At 40.4% G+C, this 20,054-nt stretch overlaps 1 protein-coding gene and 1 non-coding gene across 13 annotated transcripts in view; one reads left to right on the forward strand and one right to left on the reverse strand.

Annotated features, from left to right (window-relative positions):
• The window catches only part of VPS13D (vacuolar protein sorting 13 homolog D), a 221,325-nt gene that overhangs the window by 45,966 nt on the left and 155,305 nt on the right, over positions 1 to 20,054 (forward strand). For all 12 annotated transcript variants that reach the window (XR_004973974.1, XM_036348853.1, XM_036348857.1 and 9 more), the window contains 6 exons: positions 1,224 to 1,404; positions 7,822 to 8,004; positions 13,752 to 13,974; positions 16,667 to 16,877; positions 18,907 to 19,078; positions 19,264 to 19,376. Coding sequence is in view for 11 of the 12 variants with exons in the window: in XM_036348853.1 (XP_036204746.1) it covers positions 1,224 to 1,404; positions 7,822 to 8,004; positions 13,752 to 13,974; positions 16,667 to 16,877; positions 18,907 to 19,078; positions 19,264 to 19,376 (1,083 nt within the window). In the remaining variant the exon portion in view is untranslated. The remainder of the gene's footprint in view (positions 1 to 1,223; positions 1,405 to 7,821; positions 8,005 to 13,751; positions 13,975 to 16,666; positions 16,878 to 18,906; positions 19,079 to 19,263; positions 19,377 to 20,054) is intronic.
• LOC118677993 lies at positions 5,206 to 5,325 on the reverse strand. Its single transcript, XR_004974688.1, has one exon. It is a non-coding gene; the product is annotated as a small nucleolar RNA SNORA61 (small nucleolar RNA).

The following is a 20,054-nucleotide window of genomic DNA, read 5'->3' on the forward strand; positions in this document are numbered from 1 at the left end:
TACATAGTTATTAAAAGGCAGAAAGTTTAAAATGGTGGTTTTTTAACTTTTTGGAAAGCTGTTAGAAAATAGAAATATCCAGCTATAACCCCTAATATTTTGGTGTAGGGTAATGCTCAGTCCTCCCCGCCCCCCAACTTGCCATAGTGATTCTAATGTTCAACCAGAACTGAGAAAACCTGTTTCTAAAGGTATCGGGGAACTTTTTCTTTCATTTTCAAGGGGAGTATGTCATACTGTACTGAGCATTTAGATCAGCCGTGGGCAAACTACGGCCCGCGGGCCGGATCCGGCCCGTTTAAAATGAATAAAACTAAAAAAAAAAAAAGACCGTACCCTTTTATGTAATGATGTTTACTTTGAATTTATATTAGTTCACACAACACTCCATCCATGCTTTTGTTCCGGCCCTCCGGTCCAGTTTAAGAACCCATTGTGGCCCTCGAGTCAAAAAGTTTGCCCACCCCTGATTTAGATTGATTAGTTTCTATTGTTACCTGCCACAGTGGTGTGGTTCTGTAAAAAATGAGATAATTAATATAAAACTCTTAATTCTCTGTCTGTCACAGAATAGGTGCTTAGCTAATGTGAGATCCTTTCCCCAGTGACTGTATCCTGTATACTAAGTTATTATTATGACACCATGCTCCATACTCCAGTAAATTCAAAATCCTTAGTAAGGTTTTCTAATTTGTCTTGGAATGTAGATGCTAAGCCTCTTTGGCCTACATTTCACTGGAGTTAAAATAAGACTTCTTTCTGCCTCCAGAAGAGTTTTCCCCAGGAACGTTGGTTTGGTTGCCCAGTTTTCTTACACATTGTTTCATGTCTTATTTTTATTATCTTTTAAACCCATATTGTCACAATCGTTGCTAGAACAGAGTGAGCAGGAATAATTGCTTTTCCTTAAAGGCCCAGGTGAAAGGTCTGAACCACAGGTGGCTTGTGAGTGAGTTCTGGAATCCAGAGTGAGTGCCTGGAGCTGCCCACCTGTGTATAGCCCTGGCTGTCTCACACCAGCCTTTTGCTGCACATTCTCAACACCTGCCGAACGAAGCTCAGAAAGGGAGTGATTATTGGAGTTCACTTTGTAAAACTTGATGTGGATTTCCATTTTAATCATTAAGTGTGTTCTCTAGGGAAACCCCTAGCTCAATCCAAGTTGTCTTCAAATACGAACTTGTATCTGGCTGCCGTTTGAGTCACGTTTTTGCCGTTTCTAGGTATGGACGGCCCGACCCCCTGCTGCGGAGGGAGCACGACATCCGCGTGAGCCTCCAGATGGCCTCGGTGCAGTACGTGCACACGCAGCGCTTCCAGGCGGAGGTGGTGGCCTTCATTCAGCACTTCACGCAGCTGCAGGACGTCCTGGGGCGCCAGCGGGCCGCGATTGAGGGGCAGACGGTAGGTAGTCTCATTTCTCCAAGTTGCCTTTTCAGTTTGACTGATCAGTGGAACTTTTAAGCCTCTAAAGCTAAACCTGGAACATTTCACTAAAGGTAATTAGATAACTTAATGCTTACTGATGTCCTCCATGCAGCTGGTTACCTATAGAAATCTTGCTGTAATCTGAGACTTACATTTCTTATTCATTGTATTGTGTTCTAGTTACCTTTAAAGTTTAGCTTTAACTTTCTCTAAGAACGATTCATGAAATTTATGGATAACACTTAATACTCTGGCCCTTCTGGGACTTTAGTGAGGATTCTTCTGGAAAGTGGTCCTGAAGAACATATATAAAGAGGGTTTTTTTCAAATAGAATTAGAAATTCCCAAACTGCTTCTTGCACCCTTAGTGTCTTGGGAGTCTTTCCATGGCACATCCTGGGCCAAAAGACACACCTAATGGCTTCCCATTTACGAAGTAATTAAGACTAAACAATTAAATAAGTACATATGTCCTAACACTTAGTAGCTGCTTGACAAATAATAACACATAAGTGAAAGAATAATATTTTTATTTCATTCTCCAATAACCACAACTTCTCAAACTTGAATTGGATTGGACATGACAGCCCTCATTTCCTGTTCTGCATTTACTTTCTCATGGTTCTTGCTTTTGTCACAGCAGCTGCTTAAGACCTAGCTTCACAAAGATGAGACATCATTGAAAGGATGTCACATGATTTAGTATTGAATATGAACTAGCTCAAGCTAGTGGTTTGCATTTTGCGGTGTCTGACAGATGACATGTTTACCTAAAACTTTAACATGGCCTGGCCATGAGTGAGCCCATTTGTGAGTGGGCAGCAGCACCCTGCAGTGTCCTGGTGCAGTTTGGGAACCACAGAAAAACAATTATAATGTAGTTCTATTTTTTAAAATATATTTTTATGGATTTCAGAGAGGAAGGGAGAGGGAGAGAAAGCTAGAAACATCAATGATGACAGAGAATCATTGATTGGTTGCCTCCTGCGCCCTCCACCCCCTTTCCCACTGGATTGAGCCTGAAACTGGACATGTGCCGTGACGGAATTGAACCATGTGCCCTGGTTCCTAGGTCAATACTCAATCACTGAGCCACACCGGCCGAGCTATGACTTGCTTTCTTTGGTGTTAATAAGATTCATTCAGATTTATTACATGTGATTGCATTTAATTTATTTTCACTGTTATATTTCATTGTATATAATAACACACATGGTTTATTCACTTTCCTGTTGAACACTTGGGTTGTTTACAGTGCCTCCCAATGTACATGTATGTGTTAGAGTTTTTCTGAGATACTTAGGAGTGGAATTTTTGGGCCAGAGAGATGCACATATTTCTCTATAAGATAATGCCAGGTTGTTTTCAGAAATGGCACCTCCATTACATACTGCCATGGATAATGTGTAAGAATTCCTTGTCATTCATATCTTTGCCAACACTTGTCAACCTTTTTGTTTTGGGCCATTACGGAGTGTAAAATGGTATTGTGGTCTACATATGCTTTTAAAAAAAACTTTTAAATTGAGGGAAAGCATATAGTTCATATAGGAAAGTACAGAAAGTGTGTTACCTTCATGCATACACTTTGGGACTAACCCTTTTTCATAATCTTTTTCCATTTTGCTTTGCATTTTTCATAGCAATTCTGTTTAATAATAACTATGTAGTCCAGCAAGTTAGTTTACTTAACCATTTTCTTATAATGCTTCCATGAATATCTTTGTGCCCGTAGTTTATTTTTGAATGCTTCTGAATTATAGGTTTGAATCCTGTAAATGGTATTGAATACCTAAGTGGTATTATTTTATAGGATTGGATCCTATAAAGTCAGGAACATTTTTTGTGACTCTCAGTTCAACTTTGCTAAACGTCTGTTAGAATTATGTACATTTAAACAATTATTTTTACATGTGTTTAAACTGTAATAAGTAATTGTGAAGAACCAGTTGGGTTAGGAAAGTACACACTGTGCATTACAGAGTAATTGGGTTTAACTTCCTGGGGAGGAAGAAATTAAATAGGTAAGTTTTAAATGATACAAGACAAGCGGAAGGTAATGGCATATTTTTCTGTTTTGAATCGTGCTAAATGTGTGGCCTTTGAAGAAAAGCCAATCTTCTCAAGGATTTGTAACCTAGCTGTTTGAATTATTTAGATTTACAGAGAGAGCTAAAGACCTACTTTGTTGCAGATAAGATTAAGAGGTTATTTTGTTTGAAATTTAAATTCCTTTCTCCTAATATTGTACTGATGACAGGTGGTATTATCTACCTTTGACTTGTACCTGAATTTCTAGTCATACATTTTCTAATGTCTACAAATACTGATCCAGTGGGACTTTAAATTTCTTTTTAATCTTTTTTTACATTTTTTTTTTTTATTGACTTGAGAAAGAGAAAAGGCAGGGGAGGGAGGGAGAGAGGGAGGGAAGGAGGAAGGGATTAATCTTGATGCTTGAAATTAGAACATCATTTATCTAAATCATTTACCTAATTTGGGCCAAAGAGAAATGTTTTAATTTTTAAAATACATTTTTTTATTGATTTCAGAGAGAAAGGGAGAAGAAGAGAGAGCAGCATCAGTGATGAGAGAGAATCATTGATTGGCTGCCACCTGCTCGCCTTACACTAGGGATCGAGTCCACAACCCGGGCATGTGTCCTCATTGGGAATCTAACCGTGACTTTCTGATTCATAGGTCGATGCTCAGCCTTTGAGCCACGCCAGCCGGGCTCTTTATTTTAATTTAATTTTTTTTGTTTATCCTCACCTGAGGATATTTTTGCCATGATTTTTAGAGAGAGGGGAAGAGAAGGAGGAAGAGGAAGAGAGAGGAAGAGACATGGCGGGGAGGGAATGAGACAAACATATCCATGTGAGAGAGACACATGCCTCCTGCACATGCCCCACCTGTGGCTGGGGATTGAGCCTGCAAGCCAGGTATGTGCCCTTGACTGGGAATCCAACCTGTGACCCTTTGGTCCAAGGGCCAGTGCTCTAACCACTGAGCAAAATAGGCCAAAAATATAGCTGTGATTTCCTTTATTTTTTACCCCAGAAGTATGATATAGATATCCTGTGTCTTCTACTTTACATGGTGTCTCTCATATTAAACTTGTTTATTCACTGAGGAACTGGAGTACAGAATTTTGGTGGAGTTAAGATATTCACTTTAGAAATCTTGGGATAGGAATCTGGAGTCTGGGTGTTGCCGCTATAAGCTGTGTGACCAGCGGCAAGTTATTTTTCTTGTTCTTCTGTTGACTCAGTTGTAGAAGGAAAATGGAGATAACAAAAATAAGTGTGCTTTACATTCAATTAATAATTATTTATGTTAACAATGCTTTGGAGTTTTCAAAGTACTTTCATATATATTACCTCATTTGATCCTATGACAACCTTATTTGTTCATTTCTTCAATTATTTAGTGAATGTTTATTGTGGAGTAATGTGTTGTACATTGTGTCAGCTGCTGGGAATATAATGGACAACAAGAAAGACATGGTCATTGACCGCATGGAGCTTATCTGTTAGTGGGAAGATAGAAACATGAAAAAAAGATAATTAGTTATGATGATAACTGATGAGGCCCTATTGGGTTAGGCAGTGGCTCATCTAATATATAAAAATATTTTCTTTTTTTTTCTTTTTTCTTTTTTTTCTTTTTTTTCAATTTTTTTTTCATTTTTTTCAATTTTTTCAATTTTTTTTTTTCAATTTTTCATTTTTTTTTCCATTTTTTTTCAATTTTTTTTTTTTTTTTCATTTTTTTCAACCCTGTTTGAAACTAGCCCACAGGCTGTAGGCACTGTGAGGCCAGCTTCACTATTACTTTTCCTCCTCTGCGACCACCAAGATCGGTGTTCAGATCCGATGGGAAAGGGAACTGGAGGGTTAAAAATATTTTCTTAACACTGTTTTTTGAAAAGCAGTTTTTCCTTGTGATGAAGTCCAATTTCTTTACTTTATGGTTAGTGCTGTTTGTGTTTTATTAAAGAAACTGTTGCCTACCACAAGGTGGCGGACATTTTCTCCTTTAGCCTCTTTTAGAAGTTTTATAATTTTAGACCTCTTCCATTTTTAGTTGACTTTTGTGGGGTTTTTTGTGAAGTAAGGACTGAGATTCTCTCCCCTCCCTGCCCCCATATATATCCCCAGACTATTCTTTTCCCATTGAAATATCTTGGCACTTGTGTTGAGATTCAATTCACCATATATGTCTATGTGTATTTCTTCATTCTCTATTCTGTTGTATTGATTTTTATTTAATCGTATGCCAGTGCTACCTAGTCTTGATTACTGTTGCTTTGTGGTATGTCTTGAAATCCAGTAGTCTAAGTTCTCCAACTTTGTTCTTTTTTTTGCAAAGTTGCTTTGGCTATTCTAGGTTCTTTGTTTTTCCTTATACATTTTAGAATCAGCTTGTCTATTTCTACAATAAAGTCACTGAGGATTTTGGTTGAGATTGCATTGAATCTGTGTATCAGGAGAATCGACACCTTAGCAATCTTGAGTCCTTGCATCGTTGAGTATGGTACATCTCTCCATTTAATTAGGTCTTCAATTTCAGCAATATTTTATAGTTTTGGGTATACTGATCTTACAATTATTTTGTTATATTTGTCTCTAAGTATTTCCAATTTTGGATGCTATTGTAAATGATATGAATTTAAAAGATCTCTTGATATGTTGACCTCATATCCTGTCATCTTAATGAAGTTCCTTATTCTAGTTCAGGGGTGGGCAACCTTTTTGTGAGTGCGTGCCAAAACCAGCAAAATCTCTGACTCAGAATTCTTCTGCGTGCCAACCCTAATTTTTTGAGAACATGTTACGCCTACTTGATATCTCTTAAGGTGTACGTATGTGAAGAACCTTGAAGAAATAATAAAATTCATTTGAGCGACAAAAACACAGTATATGATGAAAAATACATTTATTTTTTAATGTATACATGCTATATAAAATTATTTATTTATCTAAGGTGCACCTACACTGAATTTATCTGAAAAATAAAAAAGTCGATACTAAGAAAAAAATTGTAAATGGAAGATTATAAGAGAGGGTTTCGCGTGCCAGCAAAAGTTACTGGTGTGCCATGTTTGGCACGCATGCCAGTTTCTTTAAATTCTTTAGCTGTAGATCAAGCATGTCAAACTCAAGTTTGACATGCTTGCTGTAGATGATTGTTGTCTGAGAATAAGAGAATTTTATTTTTCCCTTTCCAACCGAATTGCCTTTTTGTCCAGACTAGGACTTCCACTACAATATTGAATAAAAGTGGTCAGAGTGGTTATACTTGTCTTGTTCCTTATTGTAGGGCAGTGATTTTCAACCTTTTTCATTCCACTGCACACATAAACTAATTACTAAAATTCTGTGGCACACCAAAAAATACGTATTTTGTGGATCTGGCCAAAAAATAGGAATAATTTTGATTCATTCACACCAGACAAATATTGTTGTATTGGCTGTTGTCATTTTTTTTTTATTTGACAATCTAAGGGAAAAGAAGTCAGGTATACCTGTTGAAAATTGCTATCTTAGTGGGAAAACATTGTTTTTCACCATTAAATATGATGTTAACTGTAGATAGTTTTTTTAAAGGAGTTTGTCTACTTCATCTAAATTGTCAGTTTGTTGGCATAAAATTTTTCATAGGTTCCCTTATCTTTTTAATATTTGTAAGTTCTGTAGCAGTGTCCCCCACTCCTTCCTTTTAGTGGTGATTTTTGTTTCATTTCTTTCTTTTTATTATTATAAGTAGAGGTTTATCATTTTTCATCAGTCTTTTCAAAGAACCAATTTATTGAAGCCTGGTATAAAGATTAGAACTTAAAAAGAATGTGAATTCTGTGGTTGTTGGTGTAGTGTTCCATGAACGTTTTATTTTTTTTCTATTGTTCGTTTTCTAATTAAGTAATTTCTGTTCTTTATTATGTTCTTTCCTCTACTTAGTTTTATCTTGCTTTTCTTTTTTTTTTTTAGCTTCTTAAGATAGAAGCCTTGAACATTGGTCTTAAATCTTTATTTTTAAATATAAAATAAACAGTTACTGAACATTTTCTCTACTGTTTTAAGCACATCCCTTGAATTTTAGCATGCAGTGATTTAGTTATCAGTAAGGTCAAAATATGTTTCTGTTTCCCGTGTGATTTCTTCTTTGACCCATGGGTTATTTAGAAGTGTGTAGTCTGATTTTCAAATATTTGGGGTTTTTCATTATCTCCTTGTTACTGATTTCTAATTTAACTCCATGGTGGTTATAGGGTATACTAGTACTCTGTATGATTTTAGGTGTTTTGGTTCTATAAATTTATGGAACTTTGTGGAGACCTGTAAAATTAGGGAATTAATTGATCCTCTGAGTCCATTTTCTTTTCTCTTACAGGTGAGAGATCAAGCCCAGCGCTGCTCACGGGTTCTCCTGGATATCGAGGCTGGTGCTCCTGTTCTCCTTATCCCAGAAAGTTCCAGATCAAATAATCTGATTGTAGCAAATTTGGGGAAGTTGAAAGTCAAGAACAGGTTTCTCTTTGCTGGTTTTCCTGGGACCTTTTCCTTACAAGATAAGGTGAGCAGTTAGTACCCATTCCCTTGTCACTGAACTGGCATTTGAACACTAATTGAAAAATTCACGTGTTGCTGTGAGGTGGTCCTAACTGCTGTTAGTGTATGTGACTTGGAAGAATTATTATTATTATTATTATCATTATTATTATTTAATCTTCACCCAAGGATATTTTCTCCATTGATTTTTAAAGAGTGTGAAAGGGAGGGAGGAGGAGGGGAGAGAGAAAGAAACATCGACTGGCTGCCTCCCGCATGCGCCCCGAGCCTGGACAGGGAGCAAACCTGCTACTGAAGTATGTGCCCTTGATTGGGAATTGAACCTGCGACCCATCAGCCCTCGGGCTGATGCTCTAACCATAGAGCAACCGACTAGGGCTTGAAGATTTATTTTTGACATTTTATTGACATTTTAATTTACCTTTTAATAGAGATAGTAGAAATTGTAACCTTTACTAACTGTATGTAGTAAGTAATTTTATCAAACCAACCAACAGAACCAATCTTCCATCTTTATAATGCTTTCCTCACTGTTTGACCTCAGAATAATCAACTTTTTACACTATTTGGCTTTTTCAGGGGACCTGATTTGGCCCAAGGTTTATCTGAAGCCATTAAAAAATATTCTTATAATAAAGTCTTATACAGATATTGCTCTATAGTTTAAAATTATGTTAGAACTTATTTATTTCTTACAATAATGTTTGGAGGTAATTGGCATGAGGATTGCTGTTGTTTTCATTTTACATTTGGAAAAAGGGGGACTCATTGAGAATAAATGATAAAAATGGGAGCACCACCCTAGCCAGTTTGGCTCAGTGGAGTGAAGGGTCCCGGGTTTGATTCCGGTCAAGGGCACATACCTTAGTTGCAGGCTTGATCCCCAGCCCTAGTCTGGGCTGGTCCAGGTGCGGGCGGGAGGCAACCAATTGATGTGTCTCTCTCACATTGATGTTTCTCTCTGTCTCTCCCACTCCCTTCCACTCTCCTAAAAATCAATGGAAAAATATCCTTGGGTGAGGATTAACAAAACAAAAAGGAAAAAAAATAAAAAGAGAGAGAGAGCACCTAGTAATCACAGACTTAGTGCCAAGAGGACGTGGAGGTGGTCTAATTAGCCCCTCCCACTCACATTTGCACTGAGGAGACTGGTACCATTGCTGGAACTAGAGGTGTCTTGTTCTTTTTCCCCCTGTGTGTTTTGATGGCACCTTGATAGTTTCCACAGTGGCTTTTCAGTCTATCTTCTTATTCAGTACAAACTCGTTTTAGCTTGTCAGAATAGCACTTACTGAAAACCCCAGCTAGTTATGCTTGCTTTGGTCTAACAGCTAATAACACTGGGAGAGAGATGGCCTTTGAAGGGGGGTGTACATAAAATTTGATTTAATTGTAAGATCTTATGACTGACAATAATAGCACTATTACTGAATGCTTATTGAAGGCTTATTGAATGCTTATTATACGTCAGCCTATGCTATTTACATATTTGTTCACTTTGTTCTCATTAGTAACCTAAGAGGTATCTAGTATTATTAACACCATTTTTCCAGATAAAGAAATTGAGACTTAAAAAGATTAAGCCATTTCTTTTGGATTATACAGGTAGTACGGAGGACATGTGGACCTTAGATTTAGATGTGTCTGGCTCCCATACTCCACTCTCTTAGCTGTGATTTGATTTTACCTCCCGGGATTAGGATTAGGTTAACATGGGGAAAATAAGCTGACAAACGCTGTTCCTGTTATGTGTCTTGAGTAGCCCTTACTGAGTAGCTAGAGCTCTTTGAATTTTCTGAAGGGTGGGCAGTGAATTCATTAAAATAACTTAGATGGAAGAACTCGAAAGATTATGACAGCAAAGATATGAACGAGCAGTTACTGTTTGCCTCTCTAGGTATAGAAAGAAAAGAAGATGAAAGAGATGAGTGGGTGGTAGTCCTTACCAGGATGTTGCCAAGGACAGCAACTCAGTTCAGGAAGTAATAGGAAGATAATATTTGTTGGCAATGCTTAATGTTATGATTTTCAAATTACTGTCTCTGTATTTTTTATTTCTTTTATTTTTCACTCATTCATTTACTCACTGTTATTCACGTAAACATCTTGAACCGAAGATATGTGATTCAGTGAGTGGGAATGGGTGGAGGAAGGAGAAGAGTGAAGATGGGACAGTGACAATCATAGGAACCACGTCCATGTGTTGTAACCTTGGGCTCTGGACCCAGAGTTGGGGGTGTTTGGACAAAGGGCTGGAGGTCATGTTGTCCATGTATCATCTCAGTTATAGCCACTCGCTCAGATAAACCAGATTTAGTGATCAGAGCGGAGGCCGCAGTGTTTAGTGATGCACGGGGTGGGCAGCACCAGGTTCGCCCAGCTCATAGGCATCCCTCAGGCAGAGCTGCGAGCAGCCCTCCTGTGGGTGACAGGCCTCACCGCCAGAGGCTGCTTTAACTGGGAGAAACAGGCTCCCACTCAAGTGTATTTTTGTTAGTTTGTTAATCCTCACCTGAGGATATTTGTCCCATTGATTTTTAGAGAGAGTAGAAGGAAGGGAGGGGAAGGGGAGAGAGAGAGAGAAAAAAAAAAATCTATTGGTTGCCTCTTGCACATGCCCCAACTGGGGCCAGGTATTGAACCTGCAACCCAGGTACTTGCCGTTGACCAGGAATTGAACCCATGACCCTCCATTGAGTCGGCCGACACTCTAACTGCCAAGCCACTACTTATGTGTATTTTTTGCAACAGTAAAAGTGAGATCCACCACCATTGGTCTTTTCACAATAAGCCCACTAGGGAACTAGTAACCTTGGCCATAATGAAGTAAATCGGTTTTCATAGTTGAGATGTAAGCATTTTGCTGTTTGCTGATTTAAAGAACATAAAAGAAAGGTTCGTTCATAAAAGGAAAGATTGGTAACTGCTTCTAAACTTTCTTATTCACTTCTCCTTAGTATGAAGTGTTTATAATTAACATGAGTAGATTTTAAACAAAAGTATCAGCACCGGTGTTTGCACAAGAACATTGTCCCCATCATCATCTCTGGATATTGCATCTTTGTTCCAACTCCACTGCCATTACTGCCCAGGGAGATCTCCTTGGGAACTGTCTTTTGAGTTTACAGTAAGTTTTTGGGAACATATTTGTTTAGTGGTAAATCTTTGTTTTGAGACCTACATATTTTTAGGAAAAGGTCAGTTAGAGCCAGAATGGGTCATTAAGTTCAATAAGTACCATTTCTGTTTTTCTACCCTTCAGTGAAGGACTGATGTTCTCAGATATCCTATATAATCCTATCTAATAAAAGGCTAATATGCAAATTATCCCCTCTGGAGTTCGACTGACTGGGAGTTTGACTGCTCGCTATGATGTGTGCTGACCACCGGGGGGCAGCACAGAATGAAGGAAGGTCCTGGCTAGCAGCCAGCATCCGGGGAAGGAAGGCCCCAGCCGGCAGCTGGCAGCCGGAGGAAGGAAGGTCCTGGCTGGCAGCCGGCAGCTGGGGGAAGGAAGGCCCCAATCGGCCCTGATCGCCGGCCAGGCCTAGGGGCCCTACCCATGCATGAATTTTGTGCACTGGGCCTCTAGTATCTATATATGGGTTCACAAGCTGACACTGAAGTTAGCATAACAAAGAATTGCCAACTATCTCAAGAAAGTTTTGTTAAGTAAGCCAGATAACTGTATATAGTTTGCAGCATTTTAATGAAAAAATTCCTCTGTATTTGTTTTTGAGGATTTGATTTTAAGTGGCAGTGCATACAAGGATCGCTGTTTCTTCAAGGTATAATATGCTTTTTTGCCTCCTGGTTATTCTGAAAGACCTTATGGGATTCAGCAGTCAATTCACACTCTTATGCTTAAAAAAAGAAAATTTTAAAAATTAACCCTTTGAAGTATCTCATTGGGAAAGTCTGCTTATCGTGTGTGTGTGTGTGTGTGTGTGTGTGTGTGTCTGTGTCTGTGTCTCACTTTCCTCCTGTGTAGAGAAGTTCTTAAGGACCATGAAAAGCAATTGCTTTTCTTCTCTTTATCTCTCTTTCCTTTCCTTTTCTTCTCTTTCTTGCTCTCGCTCTCGCTCTTGCTCTAGGTAGTATGTAAGTTCTTGGTGGTGTATTTTTATTTCCTTAAGCCCTAGAAAAGCCTTATCTTGTGGCATACTAGTGGTTGTTCTGTAGAATTCCATAAGGGCTGCTTGGAGTGTGCTGCCTGTGAAAGTATCTGTAATCAGATAAACATATCTGTGAAGCTTGCCTCCGACGTGTACAGCCAAGCTCAGTTGACCTAGGCCTATATAAAGTGGATAGTTACTTTCCTCACCAGAAATCAGTTTGCATTTCCATTTGCTCTTGGATATATTTGCACGTGTGAGGTTTGTCTAGCATGCATCCCAGTGGTTGAAGAACAGGAAGTAATCCTGAAACCAAAGCTTGTGGAGAGGTTATTTGCCTTTGAGCTTTATGACTCCTGTGTGTTTAGAATTGTTTTACATAAATCCATGTCCTAATGAGTGCAGGTTTGAATTTTTTACATATGCTCTTCCTTTCATTTTTCTCAATCATAGCTTTTGCTTAAACCATAATTTCTAAGTCAGCCTTTCAAAAGCTTTGAGTTAATCTCCTCAAGCCATTGATTTACTTAGACCAACTACAGTGAGGATGTAGAGATGAGGCAAATGAAAGAGCAACAAATACTCCCCAGAGTTTAAATAAACTAAGCAAGAGGGAAGGTTTTTAATGTTGAAATACTTAAGTAATAGCATTTACCTAGTAATTTGACTTGCAAAACACATCTTGGAAAGTAAGAACTGGTTTCCTTCACTGTTACGTGTAATTGCTACCCAAGAGAACCGGGAAGGAGAGCGCTGTTACCTCCTCGAAGGCTGAGAGGAATGACATGCAAGGCTGCGCTAGCGGAAGACCGTTCTCCCCTCCTCCAGTCCGCTGTTGAGGATGGATAGATGAGAACGCTGGGGAGGCACAAGTCGTAGGGATGCAGGGCTCTGAGGCTTGGGCAAAGCAGTCACGGGAGGTTTTCAATCAAGTCAGTTACTGAATCATTTTGGTGAAAAGATTTATCCCTGTTGGCAGTTAACTGAAGGTACTAAGTATGTAAGAGCAGGGTGTAGTATTTTATAGAATTTATTTTACTTGGGATTAGCCCTTAATCTTTATGTCCTTGAACAGAAACATAATAGGAATGGCCAACCGCCTGTGTTTTCCTTTTTTTATTTTTCTCCATTGGCATACAGTTACTGAGAGAGATAAGAAATGTGAACCCATGAGGAGAGACTTCCAGAAAATGCAAACACGTTACATAATTAATTAATTCCATTGGAACCATACTTTCTGTTAGATACATTTCTTAGAACAATAAGCCCCTCCCCTCCAGTACAGTGACAATATATCATATGGCTGAGAGATTAGCTTTTGCTTCATTTTACGTTGATTCAACAAACCACTGGCCTTTAGGATCTTAACATTTGCTCTTAAGACAGAAGATAATATCGTCCTGCAAAATTGCTACCGTTTTCAGCAGGTATTGAATTATATGTACCATCTCTGCAGATAATTACATGTGATGTGAATGTCATGATCCTGTTACTACCCTTTGCTCATGGGATCAGCTTGTCTTGGGAAGCGCCAAGTGATAGGGTCTTGGAAGAGCCCAGGGACTGGATGGGATTTCCAGGACTGTAAAGAGACCACCCCCATTCTTGCCTTTTAGCTTTATTCTGTTTCTTCCAGGAATCAGTGCCTTCAGCTTCCCCGGTGAGCTTTCCCAAACACAGCATGAGGAAGACGACGAGCACGGAGGACCCGAAGGACAGCCGCACGGAGGGGCTGTTCATGGCGCCGCCTGCTGGAGTGGGTGTGGGCGTCCTGAAGAGTGAGCTCATGCCCAGTGCCTCGACCAAGCAGCAAGGGCAGCAAGCCACACCCTCTGTCGGCCAGGTTTCCAGTAGTCCAGGTAAGAGAAGAGAAAGGGACTGTGTGATGAAGGTGAGGAATTCGTGAGATGGCTGTAGGTGGGGGTGTCGTGGGAGTGAAAGAGGAGGCTGCACCCTGGCAAAGGGCAGATGCTGGCAAAGCAATAGCATGTCTTCTGTGCTAATGGAATTTTGACATTGCCATAGTAGGCTTAAGAAATTTAGGTTGTAGACTTAGCATTGGGTGACTTCTAAAGTGGGTTAAATTAGCAAGACACAGGGTAAATAAAGATATTTAGATCATTTATTGGGATTTTTTTCTTATAGGTCAAGAGAGTTGCCACCAGATGGTATATTTATAACTAGAATGATTCCTGCCTCCTTAGACACACCTACTATTCAGACACCATCCTTGCCAGTTACTATTTAATTCTAAAAAATGAAACATAACTCTTTCATAAAATGTCAGTGTGAATTAGGTAACAACAGAAATACTTTAAATAACAATTTTTAAAAGACATGGACCATCTAGTCATTGGTTTCCTCCCTGGAATTTAAGAATGGGTCATCCAGTTGAGAGCCTGATTTTGGCCTTTTAGTTTTCAGATGGGTTCTGGTTGGGTGATGGATTGCATGAGTGAGATGCTGCTCCAAGGAGCTCGAGAGGGAAGCGGGGTATGATTAACCACAAAAACCAGCTGATCGTGGTCTGTCTTCTGGAGCTATGGGACTCAAGCTGGGGGAGACTGCTGAGCATCTTCTGTTAGATGTAAGGAAGAGCTAATGCCCTGCAGCGCTTTACAGCCCTCGAGGTGACAGGAGGGTGGTTACTTGGGTGATTAATGGCATTATATGATTATCATAATAGTAGTAGTTGAACACTAACTGTGTGCCAGACATTGTGGCACATTCTTTATGTAAATTATCACACACATTTCATCCTCATAACACCCCTATAGAGTTTCATTTTTATCCCCATTTTACAGATGAAGAGATAAAGGCTAAGAGAGATTAAGTAATTTAACCTGCCCAGTTACATAGATAGTAAATGGTAGCATTGGACTATGAGCTTAGGCAGTCTGACTCCAGAACCTGAATTCTTAACCCACGTGGTGTTGCCTGTCGATCTATGTATGTCGCACATTGGAGCACAGGAGTGGGTGCACTCACAGCACCCTCAGCGAATGTTGTCTTCTGTCGCTATGGTGACAGTGCTGGTGAGGAATGAGGGCAGCCTTACATATAGGAAGGGATTTGGGATATAGAAAGATCTCTCCCAAGAATATTTCTCCTGACTTACTTTTTATTTCTGGGATTCCTCTATTTGTGTATAAGATTGGATTAAGGCAGTGGTTTTCATACTTCTTCTATTTACTCTAGGATTCCATGATGACCCCAGGGACTCTCTGAAGCCCTTCCTTCCTATCCCATCCCTCCTTCTTCCAAATCAGCTGTACTTTTATCTGTTTCACCAAGTTATCAGTATAGTCAAGAAATCAAGAACTAATTTATTTAGTGCCTGCTTAATGCCAGGTGTATGCTGTTAGACATGGTTCCTGCCACCATGTGAAAAATGTGAGCATGACATTAAATAAGCATCTAAATATTGGAAGACTAAGATAAATGTTATAGGAAAGACTGAAGAACAGAGAGGACCCAGGTGAGATGGAGAAGAGAGGGCGGCATCATAGGTAAGGCTGTTCAGACAGCAAAGAGCTTGGCCTTTGGGGAAATAAAGGTCAGTGAGCCTGAGTCTTCATGAGCAAAGTGGAGAATGGCTTAAGGCAGTGATGGCGAACCTTTTGAGCTTGGCGTGTCAGCACTTTGAAAAACCCTAACTTAACTCTGGTGCTGTGTCACATATAGAAATTCTTTGATATTTGCAACCATAGTAAAACAAAGACATATTTTTGATATTTATTTTATATATTTAAATGCCATTTAACAAAGAAAAATCAACCAAAACAATGAGTTTGCGTGTCACCTCTGACACGTGTGTCATAGGTTTGCCATCACTGGCTTAAGGTGAGGCTGGAAAAGTAGGCAGTGGGCTTAAGCAGGGTCTTACAGGGCTTAGGGGAGATTTACAGAAAAAAATTTGGAATAAACATAGCCATTAAAGTGTGTGAAGGAAGAGAATGTATGTTATGTCTCATTTTTTTATTTTTTAAAGGGATGGCACTGGTATTTTGTGGGCAGAATGGTTTTGTGAGGGCCAGGAGGGAATTTGTTGGTATATGGGAGGGGGGTTTAGGTGATCTAAGCAAGAACGAAGGTGGTTTGGATTAGATCAGTGGTGGTGGAAATGGCACATGTGGTATATGTTAGAAAAAGAGTTTTGTTGCTGGGAGATTTTGCAACCTTTGGGTAATGTTATCTCTACAGGAGATGCCTGTTGGATTTTCTGGGAGGGATGCATGTTAAATGAGTTTCATCAAAACCTTTTAGTCTCAGCCAGTGTCTCTGGACAGTAGTGAGGCGCTGAGGGAATGTGGCACAGTATACACCTGAAGTGGAGGTGAGCAGGCAGGAAGTGTCAGCACGTAGAGCGTTGCGCAGGGAGGTCCAGGTGCCCGTGTGGAGACTTCTGGGCACCCCGTTTCCTGAAGCAGGCAGTTCTCAACGTTTTCCCAAAGACAGAATGAACTTTCTTTGGCTTTTTAGTTTTGCTCAGGACCAGCCTTTTTTGGGTCTCATTTTCTTCATTCTCTCTCTTTTCTTGGGTCCACATAGAAGACCATGTGTGCCTGCTGGATTGCATTGTCGTGGATCTGCAAGACATGGACATCTTTGCTGCCGAGAGACGTCCCCGGGAATATTCGAAGGCCTCAGACGACAGCAGTGGAGATCTGGTCTTTCCCTCCTATTTTGTGCGACAGACGGGAGGCAGCCTCTTAACTGAGCCTTGCCGGCTGAAATTGCAGGTGGAAAGGAATTTGGACAGGTGAGTGTTTTATATCTGAATAACTATCACAAGTAGAATGTTAATAAGGCGGAAATCAGTGCTGTTAGGTAAGTGTGAAAGATAATCGGTGTTGGCTTATTTCTTCATGTAATAAATGTTCTAGACATGAGGGCTGCTGTGATGAAAGAAAAAACGTCTGCCTTCACAGAGCTTTGCTGAGGGATATAGGAAGGCAAGTCGATGGTTCTAATTTAGTGTTTGAGTCAGTGTTATAAACTGCTAGGATTGCAGCAGGTGCCGTGGAGACAGGAAGGGACATACGTTTAGCATGGATTTTGGTGTGGGTAGGGAGGTGGTGATGGCAGGGAAAATATTTTGGAAGAGGTGACATTAGGATTATATGTTCCAAATACAGTAGGCTCTGGGCCTGGTATTGCTATTTTCCCTGGAGCTCCATTTAATCAGAATAACTGTTTAGATGCAGTTTTGCCCATTTCACTCTATTGAGCAATCTGAAAGTACTCCGTAAACATTAATGACCTGACTTTACCTTTTCATTGGTCTCTCAAAGCACAGGATGCTTCTTTCTGGAGTTTAGAACGTTGTTTTAATTGTCATTAGTGCCATGCCTGGCTGGGAAAGGTCTTGAAAATAGGCAATCCCAGAGCCTACCTGAGTCCACCAGAAGCCGACTCTCAGGGCAGAGCCTCAGGTGTATATTAACAAGGTCGTCTGGGGTGTTGGTGCCCACCTGGGCCTGTGCACGACTGGAGGCTGCTGGCCTCAGTGCGTGAGGCCTTCAGTGTGAGGCCCTAGTTTTGGAGAAGCAGCAACATTTGCATCTCAACTCCAGGGAGAGATGAGCAGTGGTTGTAAAGTAATGCTCTGAAAAGCAGTCTCCTTGCTGGCATAGAGCGTGATTTGAGTCCCTCTTTGGCCACACCCTTTGCAGTCCTTGGGTTTGGGCAAGTCCTTTTATGTCACTTTTCGTTTCTGTCTGGATTAATGAAAGAGTTTAGCTGCTCTCACTGGGATTTTTGCATTTCATTCTTACTTGTTATTCAAGTGCTCCTTGGCTGGTGTTCAGTTATGGTTGGCATGGGCTATATTTGGTTTTACTGGCTTAGCAGACTTAAGAGGAGCTTCATTATTTAGAAATCGAACACTGTGTTTTCTTTTCAAGTAATGCTTCCAAAAAAAAAAAGTGCTTTGCTACTCTCCTTATCTAAACGTTACCCACTTTCATCAGTGTTTATGTGCAAATGGTTATACTCTGTTAGCCCAGATAAAAGGTGATAACTGAACATAAGGCATCCGATCCGCTTCTCACTCCACCCAAACAGGAACCCAGGAGGGCACTCGGTAATCCCTTCCAGCTTCTCTGCATCACTGGTCCCTTTCACTTTATTGCATGTAGGTTTTTCTCTATAGACAACGTCACTTTTTATATTCCCCTTCCACGTGAAATCTGACCCTCTATTTTATGTACTCGGAGTGTGGCATCTGCAGGACCTAGCAGGCTCACTTTGCCCTGAGGAGGGTAGAGAAAAAGGTCTTCAGTGTGGGGATGAGATGTATTACTCCTCAACCCGGCTGCTTCCACTTTACTCCTGCCTGTCTCCACTGAGACATGTCACTGACAGATTTTATCCTAATTGTCCCGCTGGGCTTGGGATAAAACACTGATTTCGTCCTTCAGTTATCACTAAATCTGAAGAGTTAAATAAAGAGCTTGTCATTATGTCTTTATTGCTTTTCCATCTATAATGTTTAAACTATTTCTGAGTCTCATGAGATTTTTTCCTTATTAATATATTCGTTAGTCAACTCATTAAATTTGGGACTTTGTAAATATATATTTTGGAAGAAAGGGGCTTTTTGTAGTTGAAGCATGACATTCAGTCATACTAACTTGCTTCGTTTGGAGCCACATGACATTTTTGTCATTGGAAGTTAGAAATTAACTGTTTGATAATGTAGGTGGGTACTTTTTAGCTCTTATATTTGGGTGTGAACTATGTCAATGTCAAGTTAGTTTGGTTTGTAAAATTTTCCCCTTTTTTCATAGGGAGATAAGTCATACTGTGCCGGACATATCCATCCATGGCAACCTCTCCTCAGTCCACTGCTCCTTGGATTTGTACAAATACAAGCTGATCCGTGGTTTACTAGAGAACAACCTGGGAGAGCCCATAGAGGAATTTATGCGGCCTTATGATTTACAAGACCCAAGAATTCACGTGAGTGAGACCTCATGTTCTTCTGTAACTCCCGTTGCCTCAGCGGATGGTCACCCTGTGCATACATGCCTCAAATCACCCCGGGAAAGAAGATGGAACAATCAGCAAATTAGATTTCTCGCCATCCTAATCCCAATCCTCATTGGCACCATCAAGTGTGGACTGACCAGCGTTTTCTTTTCCAGACGGTCCTGAGTGGAGAGGTGTACACATGCATGTGCTTCCTCATGGACATGGTAAACGTGAGTCTGGAGCTGAAGGATCCAAAAGGAAGAGAAGGTGCCGGGTCCCTGGCGAGGTGTGGCTCTCATTACATTGCATTGTTTTATAACAACAGTAATACAGTAACATTGATACAAGTAACCCACAGGTTTTGCTTTAGCAGAGAGCAGAGGTTCCGGAGTGCTGGTTGACAGCGGAATGTGGTCTGCAGAGTGCTTTTCAAAAGTTCAAGTTCACCGCCGTCTAAGTCCAGATAGCATAGGCTGCGCTCTGGTAGCAGGCTCTCGAAAATACCAGTGACTTAGAACAGGGGAGAGTTTTTCCTCCTGCTACAGGGGTCTCGGGAGTCTCTGCTCACTGCAGTCACCGCGGCTGACAGAGCAGACAGAGTGTTGACATGCCAGCGAGAAAAATAAGAGCCCTGGAGGGTCTTACAGGCAGTTAATGCCCTGGCGAACCCCATGGGGTAGAACACGGGCCCACACATGCACGGCCGAGTCAGCACGAGGCGTCCTGTGTCTGCACAGGGGAGACCCGGACTGTTGGGTGAGCAGCACTGACGTTTCCCTCACTGGCCAACATTTACAATTTGGGGGTTTTCACACAAAAAGTTGGGATTTCAGTTTCTTTTGAAAAATTGGAAGCTTTGGCAGTGCTGGCCCATGTTTTCATTTGGGAGCCCTAGAAGCTAGTGGCAACTTGGGAAACCTTTCGAAAGGGCATGTGTTTACGCAGCCATTCACTTATTTATATC

Source organism: Myotis myotis, unplaced genomic scaffold, assembly GCF_014108235.1.
Source record: "Myotis myotis isolate mMyoMyo1 unplaced genomic scaffold, mMyoMyo1.p scaffold_m19_p_2, whole genome shotgun sequence".
In the NCBI taxonomy this organism is placed as follows: Eukaryota; Metazoa; Chordata; class Mammalia; order Chiroptera; family Vespertilionidae; genus Myotis; species Myotis myotis.